The sequence below is a fragment of the Catharus ustulatus genome, chromosome 37 (assembly GCF_009819885.2).
Source record: "Catharus ustulatus isolate bCatUst1 chromosome 37, bCatUst1.pri.v2, whole genome shotgun sequence".
Lineage (NCBI taxonomy): Eukaryota > Metazoa > Chordata > Aves > Passeriformes > Turdidae > Catharus > Catharus ustulatus.
Genome location: NC_046257.1, coordinates 664,575 through 685,085, shown reverse-complemented (window position 1 = coordinate 685,085; position 20,511 = coordinate 664,575). Strand labels below are relative to the sequence as shown.

At 61.0% G+C, this 20,511-nt stretch overlaps 1 protein-coding gene and 1 long non-coding RNA gene across 2 annotated transcripts; both read left to right on the top strand.

Moving 5' to 3' along the window:
- The first annotated feature begins 1,851 nt into the window (after positions 1-1,851).
- On the top strand, positions 1,852-15,435 carry LOC117009955. The gene is made up of 4 exons (XR_004420567.1): positions 1,852-1,912; positions 6,915-6,970; positions 14,482-14,571; positions 15,349-15,435. It is a non-coding gene; the product is annotated as an uncharacterized LOC117009955 (long non-coding RNA).
- Positions 15,436-17,573: 2,138 nt separating this feature from the next.
- LOC117009897 (lysine-specific demethylase 6B-like) lies at positions 17,574-20,361 on the top strand. Its single transcript, XM_033084251.1, has 5 exons — positions 17,574-17,617; positions 18,510-18,795; positions 19,613-19,708; positions 20,225-20,301; positions 20,343-20,361. The coding sequence occupies exons 1-5, from the start codon at positions 17,574-17,576 to the stop codon at positions 20,359-20,361; spliced, it is 522 nt and encodes a 173-aa protein (XP_032940142.1).
- Positions 20,362-20,511: the final 150 nt, after the last annotated feature.

Below are 20,511 nucleotides of genomic sequence, written 5' to 3'. Positions count from 1 at the left end.
ATGTCCTTTATTCAAGTCCCAATTTCCTCGTACAAACCTCAAATTCTATTACAAAACTGAGATTTCTTCCTGCAAGGCCAAAATTCTCTCTTGCAAAGCCCCAGATTCGCGTGCAAAGCCAAAATTTCTACACGCAAATCCCAAACTTCCCCGTGCATGGCCCAGAATTCCCCACACAAATCCCAAACTTCCTACACAAACCCCAAATCTCCCACACAAATCCCAAATTCCCCACACAAATCCCAAATTTTCCACAGAATTCCCCACACAAATCCCAAATTCCCCACACAAATCCCAAATTTTCCACAGAATTCCCCTCACAAATCCCGAATTTCCCCACACAAATCCCAAATTTTCACACAAATCCTAAATTTTCCACACAAATCCCAAATTTTATAAACCGGGACCCTCCCCCACCCAGCCGGGCCGCCAGGGGGCGGAACGAATGCGAGGGGGCGGGGCCACACCCGAAGATGCCACGCCCCCTTTGGGCACGTGCGGCCCCGCGCGCTGCCCGAGGGGAGGGGGAGCGGCGGGCGGGGCTTGGCGGAGCTGCCGCGCTCTGATTGGCTGGCGCTGGGACCGGGCTTCTGCCATTGGCTGGAGCGCGGTGTCCTCAGGGTGGCCCCGCCCCTGGCGGTAGCAGGGCGCCCCCTGCTGGGCCCAGTGCGCTCCCAGTGCTATCCCATACTGGTCCCAGTGCGCTCGCGGTCCCAGTGTTGCCCTGTACTGGTCCCAGTGCCTCCCAGTTCCAGTGTCGCCCTATACTGGTCCCAGTACCACTTCATACAGGTCCCAGTGTCTCCCAGTGCCACTCTGTTGTGCTCCCAGCGCCTCCCAGTCCCCGTGTCACCCCATACTGGTTGTAGTACCAGTTTATACTGGTCTCAGGCTCTCCTAGTACTGGACTGTACTGATCCCAGTGCCTCCCAGTGCCTCCCAGTGCCGCCTCATTCCCAGTCCCTCGGTCACCCTATACTGGGTGGGCCCAGTACTTTCCAGTGTGATTTCTGTACTGGTCCCAGTGCTTCCAGATCCCAGCACCTTCCAGTGTTCTGTCATCTCCTTCCAGTCCACCCCAGTCCATCCCAGTCATGTCCCAGTCCATCCCAGTCTGCTTCCAGTATTATAGCAGTCCACCCCCATGACATCTCAGTCCATCCCAGTTCCCCCCAGTACATCCCAGTCGCTCCCAGCCCACACCAGTACTGCTCCAGTGCCTTCCCATCCCACTCCAGTCCCCCCCAGTCCATCCCAGTCGCTCCCAGCCCACTCCAGTACTGCTCCAGTGCCATCCTATCCCACTCCAGTCCCTCCCAGTTCATCCCAGTCGCTCCCAGCCCACTCTAGTACTGCTCCAGTGCCTTCCCATCCCACTCCAGTCCCTCTCAGTTCCCCCCACTTTCTCCCAGTCCCTCCCAGCGCCTCCCAGTTCCCCCCACTCCCTCCCATTCCATCCCAGTTCCCCCAGCCGCCGCCGCGGTGGGCGTGGCCCCGCGGAGGAGGGGGCGTGACTCTCCGCAGGGCGGGGCGTGCCATGCCCATATATGGGCGTACCCAGCGCTCGCCCCGCCTTCATGGGCGTATCCCACCATTATCCCCTCCCCCTTTGTGGGCGTGGTCTCACCCGCGCCGTGGGCGTACCCGAGGGCGGTGCTGGCGCGGGGGGTGGGCGTGGCCGCGAGGAGGGGGCGTGTCCGTTTCCCCCGGGGGGCGTGTCCGGGGGGCGTGTCCGGGGCGGGCGGGGCGCGCGGCTCTCGGGTCCTTTGTTTGAGCGAGGCCGGAGCCGCGGAGCCGCCGCAGCGCCGGGGCCGGGCCGGGACCCCCGGGACCCCCGGGACCCCCCAGCACCCGGCACCCCCCGGGACACCCCCGGCACCCCGCGGACGAACCGGCACCGGCAGCACCGCAGGTACCGCGCGGGGGGGAAGCGGCGGGGACAACGCGGCCGGGGCGGCCGGGCCGCGGCCTGAGGGGGAGGTGTGGGGGGGGGGGGAGGGAGCTGAGGGGGGATTTGGGGAGGGGGCGTCAGCTGAGGGGAATTGGGGGGGAAATGTGAGGGGGAGTGAGGGGTCCCGGGTGGGGGGGTGGAAGGTGAGGGGGAATTTTGGGGGGGGGGGGGTTTGGCGTGAGGGGAAATGGGGGGGGCTGGGCTGAGGGGGGGGGGTCAGAGGTGAAATTTGGGGAGGGGGCTGAGGTGAAGGGGGGGGTGGGGTGAGGTGAGGGGTCCAGGCTGAGGGGAATTGGGGTGGGGGGGTTTGAGGGGGAAACTGAGGAAAAATTGAGGGGTCTCGGTGGGGGGGGCTGGGAGTTGAGGGGAAATTTGGGGTCTGGGGGCTTTGGGGGGGCTCCCCTGAGGTGAATTGGGGGGGGTCGGGCCTTGAGGGGGTGAATTGAGGGGGGGGCGTCAGGGTTGGGGTGAATTGAGGGGGTTTGGGGAAGGGGGGGGTCAAACCTGAGGGGAATTTTGGGGGGGTCAGGGCTGGGATAAATTGGGGAGGGGTCTGAGGTGGGGGGGTTAAACTGAGGTGAAATTTGGGGGGATTTGAGGTGAAATTTGGGGGGGTTTGAGGTGAAATTTGGGAATTTGGGGGGGTTTGAGGTGAAATTTGGGGATTTGGGGGATTTGAGGTGAAATTTGGGGGGGTTTGAGGTGAAATTTGGGAATTTGGGGGGAGTTTGAGGTGAAATTTGGGGATTTGGGGGATTTGAGGTGAAATTTGGGGGGGGTTGAGGTGAAATTTGGGAATTTGGGGGGGTTTGAGGTGAAATTTTGGGGGTTTTGAGGTGAAATTTGGGAATTTGGGGGGTTTGAGGTGAAATTTGGGAATTTGGGGGGATTTGAGGTGAAATTGGGGGGGTTTGAGGTGAAATTTGGGAATTTGGGGGGGGGTTGAGGTGAAATTTGGGGATTTTGGGGGTGTGAGAGAAAATTGGGGTGAATTGGGGGGGGTCTCACCTGGAGGAGTCAGGGCTGAGGGGAGTTGGGGAGGGGGGGGAAAATTAAAATTTGGGGAGTCAAACCTGAAATGGGGGGGTTAAATTGGGAGGGGGGGGTCGTGGCTGAGGTGAATTTTGGGGGGGTAGAACTGAGGTGGATTTGGGGGGGCTGAGATAAAAGGGGGGGGACAAATCTGAGTTAAAATTTGTGTGTCTGGATTTTGGGGAGGGGGTCAAGGTGAAATAATTGGGGGGTGGATTGGGGGGTTCATTTGGGGTGAGCCCCCCCCCCCCCAAAGGTGAATTGAGGGGGGGTTTTGACCCCCCTGGGGTGAATTTTGGGGGGTTCTGAATTTGGGGAGGGGTCCTGGCTCTCAATTTGAACCCTTTGAAGGGGTGGGGGGCACATCTGGGGGGGTCTCCCCCATTTCAGACCCCCCCCAAATCCAAAATTTGGTCTCAAGGGGTGTCCCTCTTATTTTGGGGGGGTCAGGGGAGGTTTTGGGGTGTCAGGGGGGGTCTTGGAGAGGACTTGGGGGGGTCTGGGGGATTTGGGGGTGTCAGGAAGGGGCTGGGGGAGTGTGGGGGGGTCTGGGGTGTTTTTGGGGTGTCTTGGGGTGTGTTTTGAGTCTTTTTGGAGTGTTTTGGGGTGTTTTTTTGGTGTTTTTTGAGGTGTTTTTGGGGTGTTTTATGGTGTTTTTGGGGTGTCAGGAGAGGATTTGGGGTTTTGGGGTGTCTGGAGGGGTTTGGTTGTGGTTTGGGGGGGTCAGGCCTGGCCTAAACACACCTGGGACCCCCAAAACACACCTGGGACCCCCCCAAATCATATCTGAAACCCCCCAAACACACCTGGGTGTTCCAAAATTATATCTGGCCCTCCCCAAAACACACCTGGGTGTCCCCAAAACACATCCAGGAGTCCCAAAATGCACCTGGGACCCCCCCCAAATGCACCTGGGACCCTCCCAGAAATACCTGAGACCCCCTCAGACACACCTGGGACTCCAAAACCACACCTGGGACCCCAAAAATAACATCTAGGACCCCCCCAGACACACCTGAGAGCCCCCCAAAAATACCTGAGACCCCAAAACACACCTGGGACCCCAAAAACACACCTGGACCCCCCCCCGAAACACACCTGAGAACCCCTCAAACACACCTGAGACCCCCCCAGACCCACCTGGAACCCTCCCAAACTCACCTGAGACCCCCCCAGACCCACCTGAGAGTCCCCTAAAAATACCTGAGACCCCCCCAAACACACCTGGGTGTCCCCAAATTATACCTGGGACCCCCCCAGACACCCGTGGGCCCCTCCCCCCCCCCGCCGGGGCGCCCTGGGCCGGGCTGGGCGCGGCTCCTGATAAGGCGGGCGTGGAGACTGGGAGGGCAGCACTGGGAGCACTGGGGGCTGGGAGCCAGGGTGAACGTTGTACTGGGAGAACTGGGAGCATTGGGAGCACTGGGAGCTGGGTAAGGGCTGTACTGGGAGCACTGGGGGCTGGGTAAGGCCTGTACTGGGAGCACTGGGAGGGCAGGACTGGGAGCACTGGGAGCACTGGGGGCTGGGAGCCAGGGTGAACGTTGTACTGGGAACACTGGGAACGGGGTAAGGGCAGGACTGGGAGCACTGGGAACAGGGTAAGGGCTGTACTGGGAGCACTGGGAACACTGGGAACAGGGTAAGGATTGGACTGGGAGCACTGGGAGCTGGGTAAGGCCTGTACTGGGAGGGCAGGACTGGGAGCACTGGGAACGGGGTAAGGGCTGTACTGGAAGCACTGGGAGCTGGGTGAGGGCTGTACTGGGAGCACTGGGAGCAGGGTAATGGCAGGACTGGGAGCACTGGGAGCACTGGGGGCTGGGAGCAGGGTGAAGGTTGTACTGGGAGCACTGGGAGCAGGGTGAAGGTTGTACTGGGATCACTGGGAGCAGGGTAAGGGCTGTACTGGGAGCACTGGGAGCAGGGTAAGGGCTGTACTGGGAGCACTGGGAGCACTGGGGGCTGGGAGCAAAGGTGAAGGTTGCACTGGGAGCACTGGGAACAGGGTAAAGGCTGTACTGGGAGCACTGGGAGCACTGGGAGCAAGGTAAAGGCTGTACTGGGAGCTGGGTGAGGGCTGTACTGGGAGCACTGGGAGCTGGGAGCGAGGGTGAAGGTTGCACTGGGAGCGCTGGGAGCTGGGTAAGGGCTGTACTGGGAGCACTGGGAGGGCAGGACTGGGAGCACTGGGAGCAGGGTGAGGACTGTACTGGGAGCACTGGGAGCACTGGGGGCTGGGAGCAAAGGTGAAGGTTGTACTGGGAGCACTGGGAACACTGGGAGCCAGGGTGAAGGTTGTACTGGGAGCACTGGGAGCTGGGTGAGGACTGTACTGGGAGCACTGGGAACAGGGTAAGGGCTGTACTGGGAGCACTGGGGGCTGGGAGCACTGAGAGCAGGCTAAGGGCTGTACTGGGAGCACTGGGGGCTGGGAGCAAAGGTGAAGATTGTACTGGGAGCACTGGGAGCTGGGTAAGGGCTGTACTGGGAGCACTGGGAGGGCAGGACTGGGAGCACTGGGGGCTGGGAGCGAGTGTGAAGGTTGTACTGGGAGCACTGGGAGTGGGGTAAGGACTGCACTGGGAGCACTGGGAACGGGGTAAGGGCTGTACTGGGAGCACTGGGAACTCTGGGAGCTGGGTAAGGGCTGTACTGGGAGCACTGGGAACTGGGTAAGGGCTGTACTGGGAGCACTGGGAGCACTGGGGGCTTGGAGCACTGGGAACAGGGTAAGGGCTGTGCTGGGAGCACTGGGAGCACTGGGAGCTGGGTAAGGGCTGTACTGGGAGCACTGGGAGCTGGGTAAGGGCTGTACTGGGAGCACTGGGAGCTGGGTAAGGGCTGTACTGGGAGCGCTGGGAGCACTGGGGGCTGGGAGCAAAGGTGAAGGTTGCACTGGGAGCACTGGGAACAGGGTAAAGGCTGTACTGGGAGCTGGGTGAGGGCTGTACTGGGAGCACTGGGAGCTGGGAGCGAGGGTGAAGGTTGCACTGGGAGCACTGGGAGCTGGGTTAGAGCTATACTGGGAACACTGGAAACAGGGTAAGGACTGTACTGGGAGCATTGGGGGCTGGGAGCAAAGGTGAAGGTTGCACTGGGAGCAGAGTAAGGGCTGTACTGGGAGCACTGGGAGCTGGGTAAGGGCTGTACTGGGAACACTGGGAGCTGGGTAAGGGCTGTACTGGGAGTACTGGGAGCTGGGTAAGGGCTGTACTGGGAGCACTGGGAGCTGCATAAGGGCTGTACTGGGAGTACTGGGAGCTGGGTAAGGGCTGTACTGGGAGCACTGGGAGCTGCATAAGGGCTGTACTGGGAGCACTGGGAGAGCAGGACTGGGAGCACTGGGAGCAGGGTGAGGCCTGTACTGGGAACACTGGGAGCAGGGTAAGAGTTGTACTGGGAGCACTGGGAGCAGAGTAAGGACTGTACTGGGAGCACTGGGGGCTGGGAGCAAAGGTGAAGGTTGCACTGGGAGCACTGGGAACAGGGTAAGGGCTGTACTGGAAGAACTGGGAGTGGAGTAAAGGCTGCACTGGGAGCACTGGGAGCACTGGGGGCTGGGAGCAAAGGTGAAGGTAGCACTGGGAGCAGGGTAAAGGCTGTACTGGGAGCACTGGGAGCAGGGTAAAGGCTGTACTGGGAGCACTGGGAGCTGGGTGAGGGCTGTACTGGGAGCACTGGGGGCTGCATACTGGGAGCACTGGAAGGGCAGGGACTGGGAGCACTGGGAGTGGGGTGAGGCCTGTACTGGGAGCACTGGGAATGGAGGTGGCCATACTGGGAGCTACTGGGGATACTGGGAACACCAGCACTGGTCATACTGGGAATACTGGGAACACTCACCCTGATCCCAGTATGGCACTGGTTGGGGGACAGGGGTTTCCCAGTGCTCCCAGTGCTCCCAGTAAGGCCCTGTCCCCTCCCCCAGTCCCAGGCCATGGCTGGAGCGTAGCCCCTCCCCCACCGGACCGGACCCTCGGACACGTGAGTGCCCCTCCCCCCACGGCCCCGCCCCTCCTGCGGGGGTGACACCGGGGGTGACACCGGGGGTGACACCAGGTGTGACACTGGGTGTGACATCAGGTGTGTGTGTGTGACATCGGGGGTGACACCGGGTGTGACAATGGGGGTGACACCGGGTGTGTGTGTGTGACACCGGGTGTGACAGTGTCACCCATCTGTCCAGGTGTGTGTGTGACACTGGGTGTGACAGTGTCACCCATCTGTCCAGGTGTGTGTGTGTGACACCGGGTGTGACAGTGTCACCCGTCTGTCGAGGTGTGTGTGTGTGTGACACCGGGTGTGACAGTGTCACCCGTCTGTCCAGGTGTGTGTGTGACACCGGGTGTGACATTGGGGGTGACACCAGGTGTGACACCAGGTGTGTGTGTGTGACACCGGGTGTGACAGTGTCACCCGTGTCCAGGTGTGTGTGTGACAGCGGGTGTGACAGTGTCACCCGTCTGTCCAGGTGTGTGTGTGACATCAGGTGTGACAGTGTCACCCGTCTGTCGAGGTGTGTGTGTGTGTGACACCGGGTGTGACAGTGTCACCCGTCTGTCCAGGTGTGTGTGTGACACCGGGTGTGACAGTGTCACCCGTCTGTCGAGGTGTGTGTGTGTGTGACACCGGGTGTGACAGTGTCACCCGTCTGTCCAGGTGTGTGTGTGACACCGGGTGTGACAGTGTCACCCATCTGTCCAGGTGTGTGTGTGTGTGACACCGGGTGTGGCAGTGTCACCCGTCTGTCCAGGTGTGTGTGTGACACCGGGTGTGACAGTGTCACCCATCTGTCCAGGTGTGTGTGTGTGACACCGGGTGTGGCAGTGTCACCCGTCTGTCCAGGTGTGTGTGTGACACCGGGTGTGACAGTGTCACCCGTCTGTCCAGGTGTGTGTGTGTGTGACACCGGGTGTGACAGTGTCACCTGTCTGTCCGGGTGTGTGTGTGTGACACCGGGTGTGACAGTGTCACCTGTCTGTCCAGGTGTGTGTGTGACACCGGGTGTGACAGTGTCACCCATCTGTCCAGGTGTGTGTGACACCGGGTGTGACAGTGTCACCCATCTGTCCAGGTGTGTGTGTGTGTGACACCGGGTGTGACAGTGTCGCCCATCTGTCCAGGTGTGTGTGTGTGTGACACCAGGTGTGACAGTGTCACCCGTCTGTCCAGGTGTGTGTGTGTGTGTGACACCGGGTGTGACAGTGTCACCCATTTGTCCAGGTGTGTGTGTGTGACACCGGGTGTGACAGTGTCACCCGTCTGTCCAGGTGTGTGTGTGAGTGACACCGGGTGTGACAGTGTCACCCGTCTGTCCAGGTGTGTGTGTGTGACACTGGGTGTGACAGTGTCACCCGTCTGTCCAGGTGTGTGTGTGTGTGACACCGGGTGTGACAGTGTCACCCGTCTGTCCAGGTGTGTGTGTGTGTGACACCGGGTGTGACAGTGTCACCCGTCTGTCCAGGTGTGTGTGACACCGGGTGTGACAGTGTCACCCGTCTGTCCAGGTGTGTGTGTGTGTGTGTGTGACAGTGTCACTCATCTGTCCAGGTGTGTGTGTGTGACACCAGGTGTGACAGTGTCACCCGTCTGTCCAGGTGTGTGTGTGTGTGACACCAGGTGTGACAGTGTCACCCGTCTGTCCAGGTGTGTGTGTGTGTGACACCGGGTGTGACAGTGTCACCCGTCTGTCCAGGTGTGTGTGTGTGTGACACCGGGTGTGACAGTGTCACCCGTCTGTCCAGGTGTGTGTGACACCGGGTGTGACAGTGTCACCCGTCTGTCCAGGTGTGTGTGTGTGTGTGTGTGACAGTGTCACTCATCTGTCCAGGTGTGTGTGTGTGACACCAGGTGTGACAGTGTCACCCGTCTGTCCAGGTGTGTGTGTGTGTGACACCAGGTGTGACAGTGTCACCCGTCTGTCCAGGTGTGTGTGTGTGTGACACCGGGTGTGACAGTGTCACCCATCTGTCCAGGTGTGTGTGTGACACCGGGTGTGACAGTGTCACCCGTCTGTCCAGCTGTGTGTGACACCGGGTGTGACAGTGTCACCTGTCTGTCCAGGTGTGTGTGTGACACCGGGTGTGACAGTGTCACCCGTCTGTCCAGGTGTGTGTGTGTGTGACACCAGGTGTGACAGTGTCACCCGTCTGTCCAGGTGTGTGTGTGACACCGGGTGTGACAGTGTCACCCATCTGTCCAGGTGTGTGTGTGTGTGACACCAGGTGTGACAGTGTCACCCGTCTGTCCAGGTGTGTGTGTGACACCGGGTGTGACAGTGTCACCCATCTGTCCAGGTGTGTGTGTGTGTGACACCAGGTGTGACAGTGTCACCCGTCTGTCCAGGTGTGTGTGTGACACCAGGTGTGACAGTGTCACCCATCTGTCCAGGTGTGTGTGTGTGACACCGGGTGTGACAGTGTCACCCATCTGTCCAGGTGTGTGTGTGTGTGACACCGGGTGTGACAGTGTCACCCGTCTGTCCAGGTGTGTGTCACGGGGTTTGCACACCTGTCCAGGAGTGTGCAGAACAGTGTCACACAGATGTCACCTCTCTAGGACAGTGTCACACCTGTGTCACCTGCACAGAGCAGTGTCACGCCCATGTCACACCCCTAGGACAGTGTCACACTGGTGTCACCTCTCTAGGACAGTGTCACACTTGTGTCAGAGCTCTGGGACAGTGTCACACCCCTGTCACCTTCAGAGGACGGTGTCACACACGTGTTAGACGCGCGTCACCTCTCTAGGACAGTGTCACACTCGTGTCACCTTTCTAGGACAGTGTCACTCATGTGTCACCTGCACAGGGCTGTGTCACACCTGTGTCACACCCGTAGGACAATGTCACACCTTTGTCACCTCTCTAAGACAGTGTCACACACGTGTCAGAGCTCTGGGACAGTGTCACACCTGTGTCACCTCCACAGGACAGTGTCACACGTGTGTCACCTCCACAGGACAGTGTCCCACTCATGTCACCTTCACAGGACAGTGTCACAAGCACACCCATCTCTTTAGGACGGTGTCACACCTGTGCCACCTCACTAGAACAGTGTCAAATTCGTGTCACCTTTTTAGGACAGTGTCACACACATGTTAGACACGTGTTGTCTTTCTAGAACAGTGTCACACGTGTGTCACCTTCACAGGACAGTGTCACACTCGTGTCACCTTTCTAGAACAGTGTCACACAGGTGTCACCTGCACAGGGCAGTGTCACACCCCTAGAACTGTGTCACACAGGTGTCACACCCTTAGAACAGTGTCACACAGGTGTCACACCCTTGTAACAGTGTCACACAGGTGTCACACCCTTGTAACAGTGTCACACAAGTGTCACACCCCTAGAATAGTGTCACACGTGTGTCACACCCCTAGAACAGTGTCACACAGGTGTCACAGCCCAAGAACAGTGTCACACAGGTGTCACACCCCTAGAATGGTGTCACACAGGTGTCACACAGGTGTCACACCCCTAGAATGGTGTCACACAGGTGTCACCTCTCTAGAACTGTGTCACACACATGTCACATCCCTAGAATGGTGTCACACCCCAAGAACAGTGTCACACAGGTGTCACAGCCCAAGAACAGTGTCACACAGGTGTCACACCCCTAGAATGGTGTCACACAGGTGTCACACAGGTGTCACACCCCTAGAATGGTGTCACACAGGTGTCACCTCTCTAGAACTGTGTCACACACATGTCACATCCCTAGAATGGTGTCACACCCCAAGAACAGTGTCACACAGGTGTCACAGCCCTAGAACAGTGTCACACATATGTCACTTCTCTAGAACAGTGTCACACAGGTGTCACACCCCTGGAATGGTGTCACCTCTCTAGAACAGTGTCACACAGGTGTCACACCCTTAGAACAGTGTCACACAGGTGTCACCTCTCTAGAACAGTGTCACACAGGTGTCACCTCTCTAGAACAGTATCACACAGGTGTCACCTCTCTAGAACAGTGTCACACAGGTGTCACCTCTCTAGAACAGTATCACACAGGTGTCACACCCCTAGAACAGTGTCACACATATGTCACCTCTCTAGAACAGTGTCACACAGGTGTCACACCCTTAGAACAGTGTCACACAGGTGTCACCTCTCTAGAACAGTGTCACACAGGTGTCACACCCCTAGAATAGTGTCACACGGGTGTCACACCTCTAGAACAGTGTCACACAGGTGTCACAGCCCTAGGACAGTGTCACACACATGTCACACAGGTGTCACACAGGTGTCACATGCCAAGGACCCTCTCCCCCCCCCTTCACTGTCCCCCCCTCCCCCGCGTGTCCCCGTCACGGCTCTGTCACCGTCACACCCCTGCCCCTCCCCCCACCCCCGCGGGGAACCGGTGACTCAACGGCCCCTCCCCCACCGTCTGCCCCTCCCCCTCCTCGGGCTCCCCCAGATCCCATTGTCACCCCATTGTCACCCCACTGTCACCTTATTGTCACCCCATTGTCACCCCATTGTCACCCCACTGTCCTGTGGCCACCCCAAGCGGTGTCCCCAGACAGGGGACAGTGGTGGCACCGGTGTCACACGCGCGTGTCCGACTGTGCGTTGTCACGTGTGAGGTGACACGCGTGTCCCGGCCGTGTCACTCGGAGGGGTTGCACCTGTCCCCAGGTGTCCCCTGTCCCCGTGTCACCCCGTGTGTCACCTGTGTGTCACCCCGTGTGTGGGTGTCCAGGTGTTCTGTGTCACCCCGTGTGTCCCCATGTCCTGGCGTGTCCCCAGCTCGTGTCCTCACATGCCCTGGGTGTCCCCATGTCCTCCCCATGTCCCTGTGTCCCCTCGTCCTTCCTGGCTGTCCCTGTGTGTCCCCGTGTCCCCTCCCCGTGTCCCCACGTCTGTCCGTGTCCCTGTGTGTCCCCAAGTGCCCTCCCTGTGTCCCCGTGTGTCCCCAAGTGCCCCCTGTCTCCTCTCATGTGCCACCTCCCTGCGTGTCCCCGTGTCACCCTGTGTCCTCCCCACCTGTCCCCCGGTGTCCCCTGTGTCCCGTCTGTGTCCCCAATGTCCCCAATGTCTGTGTCCCTCAGTGTCCCCAATGTCCCTCAGTGTCCCCTCATGTCCCCCAATGTCCTGTTTCCTGTGTCCCCCCAATGTCCCTCAGTGTCCCCAATGTCTGTGTCCCCTCGTGTCCCCCAGTGTCCCATGTCTGTGTCCCCAATGTCCCTCAGTGTCCCCCTGTGTCCCTGTCATGTCCCCAATGTCCCCCCATGTCTGTGTCCCTCAGTGTCCCCAATGTCTGTGTCCCCAATGTCCCCCAGTGTCCCTCTGTGTCTGTGTCCCCAATGTCCCCCAATGTCCCTCCCAATGTCTGTGTCCCCAATGTCCCTCAGTGTCCCCCCGTGTCCCTCCCATGTCCCATGTCTGTGTCCCTCAATGTCCCCAATGTCTGTGTCCCCAATGTTCCCCAATGTCCCATTTCCTGTGTCCCCCCAATGTCCCTTAGCATCCCCCCCCCATCCCGTGTCCCCAAATGTCCCCTCCGTGTCCCCTCCCCGTCCCCCCCTCCCCGCCGGGATTCCCCCTCCCCTCCCCCCGCTCCGTCACGGGCATCCGGTGACGTCACCGTGGCGGGGGGGGGAGGGGAGGGGACACCCACGCGGGGCCGGTGACTCACGCGGTGTCACCACGCGGTGACGGGGACACGGACACGGCACACGCGGGGCCGGCGGCGCCGGGGACACACGCGGGGCCGGTGAGGGACACGCGGGGACGGCGACACGCGGCGTGGGGGGGTCACCCGTGGGGTCACCGTGGGGTGAGGGGTCAGGCGGGGTGGGGGAGGGGAGGGGGGGGCAGGGACGGGTGTGTGTGACCGCGGTGACACGTGGGGGGTGACAATGGGGGGGGGTGACAATGGCGGGGGGGGCACGCGTGGGTGAGCACGGTCACTCTGGCTGTGGGTCAGTCTGAGCAAGGGTCACTCTGGTTGTTGGACATTGATTGTGGGTCAGGCTGACCATGGGTCACTCTGGCTGTGAGTCACTGGTGGCCGTGGGTCAGTCTGGTTGTTGGTCACTCTGGTTGTTGGTCACTGATTGTGGGTCACTGATTGTGGGTCAGTCTGACCATGGGTCACTGTGGGTCACTGGTGACCGTGGGTCACTCTGGTTGTTGGTCACTCTGGTTGTGGGTCACTCTGGTTGTGGGTCACTGGTGACCGTGGGTCACTCTAGTTGTTGGTCACTCATGTGTGAGTCACTGGCTGTGGGTCACTCTGACCGTGGGTCACTCTGGCCGTGTGTCACTGTGACCATGGGTCACTCTGGTTGTTGGTCACTCTGGCTGTGAGTCACTGGCTGTGGGTCACTCTGACCGTGGGTCACTCTGTTGTTGGTCACTCTGAGCAAGGGTCACTGATTGTGGGTCACTCTGACCCTGAGTCACTCTGTTGTTGGTCACTCTGGCTGTGAGTCATTGGCTGTGGGTCACTCTGACCATGGGTCACTCTGCTTGTTGGTCACTCATGGGTGTGAGTCACTGACCGTGGGTCACTCTGGTTGTTGGTCACTCTGGCTGTGGGTCACGGGTGGCCGTGGGTCACTGATTGTGGGTCAGTCTGACCATGGGTCACTCTGGTTGTGAGTCACTGGTGACCGTGGGTCACTCTGGTTGTTGGTCACTCTGGTTGTTGGTCACTCACGATTGTGGTCACTCGTGTCTGGGGTCACACGTGAGTGACTGTGGTCACTCTGGCTGTGTGACACTGACCGTGGGTCGCTCTTGTTGTTGGTCACTCTGGCTGTGGGTCACTGGTGACCATGGATCGCATTGGTTGTTGGTCACTCATAGTTGTGGGTCAGTCTGGTTGTTGGTCATTCTGGCTGTCGGTCACTCTGGCTGTTGGTCACTCTGCCCATGGGTCAGTCTGGCTGTTGGTCACTCTGGCTGTTGGTCACTCTGCCCGTGGGTCACTCCGGCTGTTGGTCACTCCCGGTTCTGGTCACGCGTGTTTGGGGTCACTCTGCTGCTGTGTCCCACGCGTGTGTCACGTGGTGCCGTGTCCGTGTCACCCCGGGGGTGTCCTGGGGGTCTGGTCACGTGTCCGGGGGTGTCGCCGTGTCCGGGGGTGTCGCCGTGTCCGGGATTGTCACCGTGTCCGGGATTGTCGCCGTGTCCGGGATTGTCACCGTCCCCTTCCCGCTCCCCGTGGGCGTCGCGGGCTCCCCTTGGCCACGCCCCCATCCGTGACGTCACTGGAAGGCCCCGACATTCTCCCCTCAGGGGCGGCCGTGACGTCACAGCTGGGGGGTGGGGGAAGGCCCTGCTTCCCCCAGTGTCTCCTACTGTTCAAGTGTCCCCAAATGTCCCCAAATTGTCCCCAAATTGTCCCCAAATCGCCCCCGAGTCCCCCCAGCGCTTCTCCCCATTCAGCCCCACAGGGGGCGTGGCCCCCGCCTTGCCCCGCCCTCCCCTCTCCTCATTGGCCAACACCGACCTGACCCCTCTCCCCATTGGTCGCCCTCAGGCTGAGCCACAACCGGAAGGGAGCGATGATTGGCTGCCAGGCGAGAGGCGCGCTGTGATTGGCCGGTTCCTGGAGAGCGTCGCGGCATCGGTGAGGGGGCGGGGCCTGGATTCGGTGGGCTGGGCCTGGGCCTGGGGGCGGGGCCTGCGCTGCGTGGGGGAAGCTCCGCCCACTTCCGCACCACGTGACGGCGGCACGTGATGGCACGTGATGGCGGGGCGGGGCCTCAGAACTGCCCCAGAAAGTGCCCTAAAAATGTCCCAAAACTGCCCCAGAAACTGCCCTAAAAGTGCTCCAGAAACTGCCCTAAAAGTGCTCCTGGACTGCTCCTAAACTACCCTAAAAATGCCCCTAAAAATGCTGAGAATTGTCCCTAAAACTGCCTTTAAACTGCTCCTAAAGTGCCCCAAAACTGCCCCTAAACTGCCCTAAAAATGCTCCAGAATTGTCCCTAAAAGGGCCCCAAAACTGCCCTGAAAGTTCCCCAGAATTTTTACCAAAACTGCTCCAAATCTGCCCCTAAAATTACCCCAGAACTGCGCTTAAATTCCCACGGAGCTGCTCCCAGAATTGTCCCAAAGCTGTCCCCTGAGTGCCCCTCCCTGTCCCCTCAGTGTCCCTGCTGTCCCCTCAGTGTCCCTGCTGTCCCCTCAGTGTCCCTGCTGTCCCCAGGTGTGTCCCTGTCCCCTCAGTGTCCCTGCTGTCCCCTCAGTGTCCCTGCTGTCCCCAGGTGTCCCAGCTGTCCCCTCAGTGTCCCTGCTGTCCCCAGGTGTCCCTGCTGTCCCCTCAGTGTCCCTGCTGTCCCCTCAGTGTCCCTGCTGTCCCCAGGTGTCCCTGCTGTCCCCTCAGTGTCCCTGCTGTCCCCAGGTGTATGTGGCAGTGAGGGAGGGGCCGCCCCCGCCCAGCAGCCGCCCCCTCCCCCCCCCCACGGGGGGGCCCCGGGGGGACCCAGCCCTCCCCTGCCCCACGAGTGGTGAGTGGGGGGCGTGGGGGGGCGGGTTGGGGGGTCCTGGGGTGATTGGGGGGTCTGTGGGGCTGGTTTTGGGGACACAGGGTGGTTTGGGGGGGTCTGTGGGGCTGTTTGTGGGGTCACAGGGTGGTTATGGGGGTCTGTGATGCTGATTTTGGGGGTTATGGGGCTGTTTATGGGGTCACAGGGTGGTTATGGGGGTGTCTGGGGCTGTTTATGAGGTCCTGGGGTGGTTTTGGGGGTCTGTGAGGCTGATTTTGGGGGTTATGGGGTGGTTTTGGGAGGTTATGGGGCTGTTTATGGGGTCCTGGAGTGGTTTGGGGTGTCTGTGGGGCTGTTTATGGGGTCACAGGGTGATTTTGGGTGGTTTTGGGGCTGGTTTGGGGGGTTAGGGGGCTGTTTATGGGGTCACAGGGGTGGTTTGGGCTGGTTTGGGGGCTGGTTTGGGGGGTTTCAGGTTCTATGGGTCTGGTTTTGGGGGTTTATGGGGCTGTTTATGGGGTCCTAGGGGTGGTTTTGGGGGTTATGGGGCTGCTCTGGGGGTGTATGGGGTGGTTTATGGGGTCCTGGGGGTGGTTTTGGGGCTGGTTTGGGGGGCTTTGGGGTCTATGGGGCTGGTTTGGGGGTTATGAGGTTTCTCTGGGGCTGTTTATGGGGTCAGAGGGGTGATTTTGGGGGGTTCTGGGGCTGTTTATGGGATACCTGTGGGTCAGGGATGGGTCTGTGGGTCAGGGGTGGATCCCTGGGTCAGAGATGGATCTGTGGGTCAGGACTGACCCCCCCATGTCCCCCCTGTCCCCCCCAGGCCGATGCATCGCGCCGTGGAGCCCCTGGGGGGCCGGGCCGGACGGGACCCCTTCGCCGTGGGGAGCCTGGGCTGCGGCGGGGGCTGGGCCGGCTGCCCCCCCCGGGCCTGGCTGCCCCCCCCAAGGTATGATCCCCCCCAAATGACCTCTAACTGACCCCTCTGACCTCCAACTGACCTTTAACTGACCCTCTGACCTCCATCTGACCCCCAACTGCCCCCCCCGGGCCTGGCTGCCCCCCCCAAGGTATGACCCTTACTGACCCCTGCTGACCCTTAACTGACCCCTCTGACCTCCAACTGAACCCTACTGACCCCCCACACTGACCCCCCACACTGATCCTCAACTGCCCCCCCGGGCCTGGCTGCCCCCCCCAAGGTATGATCCCCCCCAAATGACCTTTAACTGACCCCAACTGACCCCCCATACTGACCCCCACACTGACCCCACACTGACCCCCCGGGCCTGGCTGCCCCCCCCAAGGTGGGACCCCCAACTGACCTTTAACTGACCCCTACTGACCCCTCTGACCTCCATCTGACCCCCAACTGACCCCTCTGACCGCCATCTGACCCCCCACATTGACCCCTACTAACCCCTAACTGACCTTTAGCTGACCTTTAACTGACTCCTACTGACCCCTCTGACCTCCATCTGACCTTTAACTGATCCCTCTGACCCCTACTGACCTTTAACTGACCCCTAACTGACCCCTACACTGACCCCCCCTCTGACCCCAAATGACCCCCCATTAACTCCTTCACTGACCCCCATTTTGGGGTCCCTCTCCCCATTTTTGGGCTCCCTCTCCCCATTTTTGGGGTCCCTCTCCCCATTTTTGGGGTCCCTCTCCCCAATTTTGGGGGTCTCCCCCCAATTTCGGGGTCTCTCTCCCCATTTTTGGGCTCTCTCTCCCCATTTTTGGGATCTCTCTCCCCAATTTTGGGATCTCTCTCCCCCATTTTTGGGGTCCCTCTCCCCATTTTTGGGGTCTCCCCATTTTTGGGGTCCCTCCCCCCATTTTTTGGGGTCCCTCTCCCCAATTTTGGGTTCCCTCTCCCCATCTTTGGGGTCTCCCCCATTCCCAAGGGTCTCTCTCCCCATTTTTGGGGTCCCTCTCCCCATTTTTGGTCTCTCTCCCCCCAATTTCGGGGTCCCTCTCCCCATTTTTGGGGTCCCTCTCCCCATTTTTAGGGTCCCTCTCCCCATTTTTGGGGTCCCTCTCCCCAATTTCGGGGTCTCTCCCCCCCCCAGGTGCTCCTCCAGCCTGGGCCCGGCCCCGCTGCCCCCCCACCTGGTGCCCCCCCCCAGCGGCAATGGGGGGCCCCCCCCTGCCCCACAAGGCCTTCTACCCCCCGGGGTAAGTGTGACCCCCCCCAATGTCACCTGAACCCCCCCCAATGTCACCTGAACCCCAAATGTGTCACCTGAACCCCAAATGTGTCACCTGGACCCCAAAATGTGTCACCTGCACCCCTAAATGTGTCACTGAACCCCAAAATGTGTCACCTGCACCTCAAAATGTGTCACCTGAACCCCAAATGTGTCACTGAACCCCCAAAATGTCACCTGAACCCCAAATGTCACCTGAACCCCCAAAATGTCACCTGAACCCCAAATGTGTCACAGACCCCTAAATGTGTCACACCCCCCAAAATGTGTCACCTGCACCCCAAAGTTTGTCACACACCCCCCATTTTTGGGGGTCCCAGGGTGGTCCCCATGGGGCTAAGCCCCCCCCCAGCTGTCCCCATGTCCCCCCAGCTGTCCCCATGTCCCCTCTGTCCCCCCAGCTGTCCCCATGTCCCCCCAGCTGTCCCCATGTCCCCTCTGTCCCCCCAGCTGTCCCCATGTCCCCCCCGATGTCCCCATGTCCCCTCTGTCCCCTCCTGTCCCCCCCAGCTGTCCCCATGTCCCCCCGCAATGTCCCCATGTCCCCTGTGTCCCCAGGGCCCCCCTCCCCGGCTGTGTCCGGGCGCTGCAGCCCTGGGACCGGCCCTGTCCCCATGTCCCCCCCGATGTCCCCATGTCCCCCCCCATGTCCCCCCCGATGTCCCCATGTCCCCCCCAGCTGTCCCCATGTCCCCAGCTGTCCCCTGTGTCCCCAGGGCCCCCCTCCCGGGCTGTGTCCGGGCGCTGCAGCCCTGGGACCCGCCCTGTCCCCATGTCCCCATGTCCCCCCCATGTCCCCCCCAGCTGTCCCCATGTCCCCTGTGTCCCCCTCGATGTCCCCATGTCCCCTGTGTCCCCAGAGCCCCCCTCCCCGGCTGTGTCCGGGCGCTGCAGCCCTGGGACCCGCCCGGCCCCGAGGCCACCCCCGAGCTGGAGGAGCCACCGAGCTGTCACCACGGGCGGCACCGCGGCCACCGCGGGGACATCGGGCCACACCGCGGGGACATCGGGCCACACCGCGGGGACATCGGGCCACACCGAGGGGACATCGGCCACCGCCACGGAGGGGACGCCATCGGGGGACACCGCGGGGACATCGGGGGACACCGCGGGGACATCGCCGCCCGCATCGGGCGCCTGCAGCAGGTGGGGACATGGGGACAGTGAGGGGACATTGGGGACAGTGAGGGGACACTGAGAGGACAGTGAGGGAACACGGAGGGGACAGTGAGAGGACATTGAAGGGACATTGGGGACACTGAGGGGACAGTGTGGGGACATTGAGGGGACATTGATGGGACACTGAGGGGACATTGAAGGGACAGTGAGAGGACATTGAGGGGACATTGTGGGGACATTGAGGGGACAGTGAGGGGACATTAAAAGGACAGTGAGGGGACACTGAATGGACACTAACAGGACATTGAAGGGACATTGAGGGGACACTGAGGGAATACTGAGGGGCACTGAGAGGACATTGAGGGGACAATGAAGGGACAGTGAGAGGACAGTGAGGAGACATTGGGGACACTGAGGGGACACTGAGGGGACATTGAAGTGACATTGAGGGGACATTGATGGGAGACTGATGGGACATTGAGGAGACACTGAGAGGACAGTGAGGGGACATTGAAGGGACATTGGGGAGACTGAGGGGACATTGGGGACAGTGAGGGGACACGGAGGGGACAGTGAGAGGACACTGAGGGGACATTGAGGGGACATTGAAGGGACACTGACAGGACAGTGAGGGGACACTGAGGGGACATTGAGAGGACATGGAGGGGACACTGAGGTGTCCCCCTGTCCCTTGGGGTGACCCTGAGGTGTCCCTGTGTCCCTGGGGCTGTCCCCCTGTCCCTGAGATGTCCCCGTGTCCCTGAGGTGTCCCTGAGGTGTCCCCTGTCCCTGGGGATGTCCCCCGGTCCCTGAGGTGACCCTGAGGTGTCCCCTTTGTCCCCAGGCCCAGCTCTGGAGTTTCCCCCCGGGTCCCGTGTCCCCCCCCCGGGCTCGGGCCCTGCCCCCCCTCCAGCAGGTCTGGAGCCTGCTGCACCCCGAGGTGAGGGGGGGTTGGGGGGCTGGGGGGGATTTGGGGGGGTTTGGGGGGCTGGGGAGGGGATTGTGGGGAGAATTTGGGGGGGTTAAAGAGCTGGGGAGGAGATTTTGGGGGGTCTGGGGGGGTTAGAATGGGTCTGGGGGGGGCTGGGAGGGGATTTTGGGGGGTTAAAGGTTCTGGGGGGATTGTGGGGGTGTTTGGGGGGGCTTAGAGGGGTTTGGGGGGGCTGGGGAGGGGATTTTGGGGAGAATTTGGGGAAATTTGGGGGAGTTAAAGAACTGGGGAGGGGATTTTGGGGGGTCTGGGGGGATTTTGGGGGGGCTTAGAGGGGATTTTGGGGGGGACTGGGGGGGCAGATTTTGGGGAAAATTTGGAGGGGGGGCTGAGAGGATCATGGGGGGATGGAATTTGAGGGTGGGGGGGCACTGGGAATGGGACCAGCCCTTACTGGGAGCACTGGGAATGGGGGGGTGGGGGTGACAGCTAAATCCCCCTCCCCTAAATCCCCTCCCCCCCCAGAAAAGGACGTTCCCGGCCAAAAGGGGGGGGGGCGCAGCTGAAGAGGGGGGCGGCCCCCCCCGACCCCCCCGCGGGGCAGCCCCTCCCCCCCGCCCAGCCCCCCCCTCCCCCCCCCGAGGAGCCGCCCACCCCCCTGAAACGGCGCCGCAGCGGCAGCCCCCAGGTGGGGGAGGGGCGGGGATTTTGGGGAGGGGGCGTGGGGGAGGGTTTGGGGGTAATGGGGGGTCTGGGGGGGCTGAAATGGGTCTGGGGGGCTGAAATGGGGCTGGGGGCTGAAATGGGGCTGG